The sequence below is a fragment of the Euprymna scolopes genome, chromosome 40, assembly GCF_053919585.1.
Source record: "Euprymna scolopes isolate OS-2025 chromosome 40, ASM5391958v1, whole genome shotgun sequence".
NCBI classification, from domain to species: Eukaryota; Metazoa; Mollusca; class Cephalopoda; order Sepiida; family Sepiolidae; genus Euprymna; species Euprymna scolopes.
Genome location: NC_136521.1, coordinates 22,302,818 through 22,307,295, shown reverse-complemented (window position 1 = coordinate 22,307,295; position 4,478 = coordinate 22,302,818). Strand labels below are relative to the sequence as shown.

General features: G+C 48.9%; 1 protein-coding gene across 1 annotated transcript; it reads right to left on the bottom strand.

The window, feature by feature from the left end:
* Nucleotides 1-1,696: 1,696 nt before the first annotated feature.
* LOC145265339 (uncharacterized) lies at nucleotides 1,697-2,941 on the bottom strand. The gene has a single exon (XM_080121107.1). The coding sequence runs from the start codon at nucleotides 2,939-2,941 to the stop codon at nucleotides 1,697-1,699; it is 1,245 nt and encodes a 414-aa protein (XP_079977233.1).
* Nucleotides 2,942-4,478: the final 1,537 nt, after the last annotated feature.

Here is a 4,478-nt window from a genome sequence, read left to right as displayed (position 1 = left end):
AAATTAGTATAAGGAGCAGATAAAAAGATTAGGAGCAGAAGGAGAGAAAACAATAACTAGCAGGTGCAGATAAAAAGAGTAGCAGCAGGAGGAGAGAAGAAAATTAGTAGCAGTAGTAGACGAAAAGATTAGTAGCAGGCAGAGAAAAAATTTAGAAGCAGGAGCTGATAAAAAGATCAGTAGGAGGAGATAAAAAATTAGTATAGCAGGAGATAAAAACATTAGTAGCTTGAGCAGATAAAAAGATTAGTAGCAGGAGGAGATAAACAAATTAGCAGTAGGAGCAGATAAAAAGATGAAGGTGAAGTTCAATCTAAACAAATTCAAAGTCCAAGGGACAGGAAAGTGGTTCGATCAGTACACACACAGACACGGTGACACGCCACCAACACGAACCAGCGTACACAATTACCAACCGGCCGTTCTTTCCTCACTCCTTGCCTTCCAAAACGACCTGAATTTATAGTTGTCGAAGACCAACTCATTTGCATATATGCACGAGATTTTGCAAGAGTTTCCGAGATCATACCATTACAAAACGCTGTTGGCGCCATCTTGGAATTTTTTTCCTATCCTAGCTTCGCAGCGATGACAAAGCACACACGCACACCTAGGTCATTTGAACGGTAAGCCCTCATTTTCACAGCTTTCGCCAACTTCCCCCCTGATATCATTATCACAGAGGGGGCAGGGAGGCGGCGACCGCCTTCTTCGGGTGCTTCTACGGAGAGGCAGACAGGGAGCCTCGTCTTCAGTTGAGCTCCCGTCCGCGGTCTGGGGATCAGTGAACCGGAGGCTTCCAATTTCAGTGCTGTCGTTGTCCGATGAAGCCGGCGTATACCAGAATGATGGTTCACTGGTCGTGGAACTCATTTCACTTTCATCACCGAGCGGCGGCTGCGCCTGTGATGCCGCTCGCAGGGCGGGCTGATCACCTCGGTAACACGCCTGGTTCCATAGCGCGTGGTGCATCTGCCACGGGGGTTCTTAACCCAGACGATGTCTCCCACTTTGATACTATCTCGTGTTGCCTCTGGTTCAGGTAAAGGGCTGGCCTCTAACCCTTCCACCCTGACATGGTACCGGTGCAGCGCCTCAGCTGGCGTGGTAGAGGGCAAGACATCGTCCTTAGGGGTGACGTTGTACCAGTATAGCATTCAGGCACTGTACACCCCTTCCTAGCTGCAATTGTCTTGATGGCCCGGTGGTTCCGTTCCACGATCCCGTTCCTGCTAGGCACATGGGCGCACTGAAATCGTAGTCTTACATCCCAGCCGTCTGTGAACTGCTTGAACTGCCCACTAGCAAAAGCAGTGCCGTTGTCGGTCAGTATTTCGGAAGGAAGGCCACACTCAAGGAAGACACTTTCCAGTTCCTGGACAATGGCGGCCGTGTCCTGTCGGTGAAGTGGCCGCCACAACGCAAACCTAGACAGTCCACAGTCAATCGTCAAAAAATCCCCACCGTTGTGGTGGGTCACACCCACCGCGAGCCTGTCCCAATTGTTCTTTACGCTCAGTTTTCCCTTCTTCCACCGGGCAGGCACCGGATCGATCGACTTGCAGGTTTCACAACTCCTCACCACTGATTCTACCTCCTTCTTTGACACACAGGGGTCGACCAGTCTAGCGAAGTAGAGAGTTCGGTTTACACCGGGGTGCCCACTCTGGCAATGGATGTCAGCAACATGGTCTGGTTAGAATCGACGCCCCACCGTGGCGCAGTTCACAGGTGCCGGTTCTTTCATTTCTTTCGGCAGGTCCAGCCAACGGTGCGGCACTCTGGTCAGCCGATCCACGCGATTCTGACAGGACTGTACTAGCGTCACATCCACGACCAGGTTGTATTTCTTGATGGTTTCGGTTAGGGTAGCAAGCTGCCTCCGTATGAACATTTCGCCTGATGCCTTCGTCGCCAATCGTGCCTTTCCACTCAAGTCATTGGTCGTCCACTGATACACACATGTGGAGTCTGTAACGATGTACATGACTCTGGCCTGCCACTGTAGCGTAAGGTTGACCCCCTTCACTGTGGCATCGAGTTCAACCAGGTTGATGTGCCTAGCCTCATTTTCTGGCCGAAGCCAGCAGGCATCTTCCACGATAGATCCGTTGACCGTCAGAGCAACACCGAGGGTGAGCGAGCTGGCGTCCACCCAAACCGTAAACTCGCTCCCATCGACGCACCATTTCCCTCGCACCGGATCGTCCTCGGAGACTCTGGCCAAAGTCTCCTCTAACATATTCCGCAGGGCGGGGTCACGCAGCTCATTGTCCCACACAGTTGACATGGAAGTCGCTCGTCGCTTTATGGCTGCCACCGCCACCCGGAGCCACCCACACACGGGGAAGTGGCCCACCAGTTTCCCCCAGATGGAGAAGACGCACCGACACGTGACGCTAGTTGGGACTTCCGGGGCGTCACCACCTCTTCCCCAGCGGAGTCCGTCTGCACTGCCGCTCACGCGCAGGCCAAGCACCTTCGTCCCATCTCGCAGTCGATCCGGCTCCTTGCATGTTAGCCCGAAGCTTTCAAAGTGTTCTTTAACGTTCTGTGCAGGCATGAGGCTCTCATTCACGTAGATGTCATCGATATATGACGATGTCGCTTGTTTCACGGCTTTGTTCTGACGGCGGATCGCCTGCATGATTTCCGTCTTGATGTTTGGGGCCACATTCAGGCCGAACCCTAGCCTCGTCAAGCAATAACGTGTCTCTTTAATCTTAACCGTCTGGTACGGCCACAGCGATTTTTCGACGCGTATCTGCAAGTAAGTTCTTCGCAAATCCAATATTGCTGCGTCCGCCCCTTGTTGCCGCCACTCTCTCAGTTTGTGTGCACAGACGTCTGCACCCGCCGTGTGCGGGTCAACTTGCTCATTGAGTTCCCGGTAGTCCATGACAGGTCGGACTTTTTGTTTGTTCTCCTGCCTGATAGCCATCAGGGGAATCAACCCCTTTGGGGGCCCAAGTTCGTCTTCCGGGTACAGGACCAGCCAACCATTGTCCTTCCAAACCTGGAGCTCTGCCTCGTACTGCCCCCTAAGATGTGCGGGAGGATGATACTCCACCAGCCGATTCTCAACAATGGCTTCTGGCTGGTGCTCGGAGAGATTCTGATAATCTGCAAAACACATGTGCAGCAGTTGTGTGTAATGTGGATGCAGTGCACATCATGGACATTCATCGACAGTGTGGAAATCCTGGCATCAAGCGGACACTGTACTTTGTCAAGATGATTGATCCAGGAGTAGAAAAAAAAGATATCCGAAGAGTGGTGGAAAGTTGCGAGGCCTGCCAATCCATCGACCCAGCTCCAGCACGATGGAAGAAAGGGGAGTTGGGAGTGAGTGGTAAGTGGCAGAGAGTGGGCATTGACATCACACACTACAGTGGCAACCACTTCCTTACCCTCATCGATTGTGGGCCTACACGTTTTGCAGTCTGGAGACTCCTTGGGCGCCAGGACTCTTGCAACATTATTCGCCAGCTGTAATCTGTGTTCTGTGAAAGAGGTGCGCCCCATGAAGTGCTGACAGACAACGACCCAGCCTTTTGCAGCCATCAGATGAGGCAATTCTTACAAGAATGGGGTGTGCGGCTGCGGCTTAGATGCGCTTATGTGCTTTCTGGCAATGGTATAGCTGAGAGAAGCCATCGCAGCATCAAAACAATTGCAGCCAGGAAGCAGTGCACCATCGCAGAAGCTGTGTACTGGTATAATCTCATGCCAAAGGATGGCATCTCTCCAGGAACCGCGCCTGCAAATGCAATCTATCAGTACCGTGTCTATTACATATGTGTGCTGATCATAGCTCGTATGGTCTAGGGATTTATCAGCACCCACATGTAATAAAATTAAAACAAAAGAAAAGATTTAATGAAAAAGAAATTTATTTAAAAATAAATTAACAAGAAAAAAAAGAAAAGATTATCATGTTGGAAGGGCGACAACTCGCTAATAAATTGTCTCCCTTAGATCATAAAGATCGTAATTCTTAATGTATTGTGTTTTGAAATGGTTTGCTCTATACGTATATGTGATTCGGTCAACAAACTCAAAGAATAAATAAAAACTTTACCAGAATCCAAACAGCCAGTTTTCTTCAGTGAGGTTTTTGTTTTTACGGAAGCCGGAATTCGGACGTTGGTTGCCTCTGTTTACATCCCAAAATGTGTCACGAACTGACTTTACCCACCAATAGCGTTTCTTTTATATGAGTTTTAAAAGGAATTTCCTGGAACCTTCTAGAGACTCAAAAAAAGAACAAAAAGGCGTTCTACACCTTTTTATATTTATAGACGCCGATTATTATTTATTTTTATGAATAACGACATTCTAGAAACATCTCTATGTTTTAATTAATATATCAATAAACATATTTATATATTATAAGAAATATTTATATATTTCTTAATCCAATCATAGGAGAAAATATGTTCTCCTATGACAGTGTCCGAGAAAAAGGAATCCACCCC

Coding starts and splice junctions, on each gene's coding strand:
- LOC145265339 (XM_080121107.1), bottom strand. CDS start 2,941: ATGGCTATCAGGCAGGAGAACAAACAAAAAGTCCGACCTGTCATGGAC.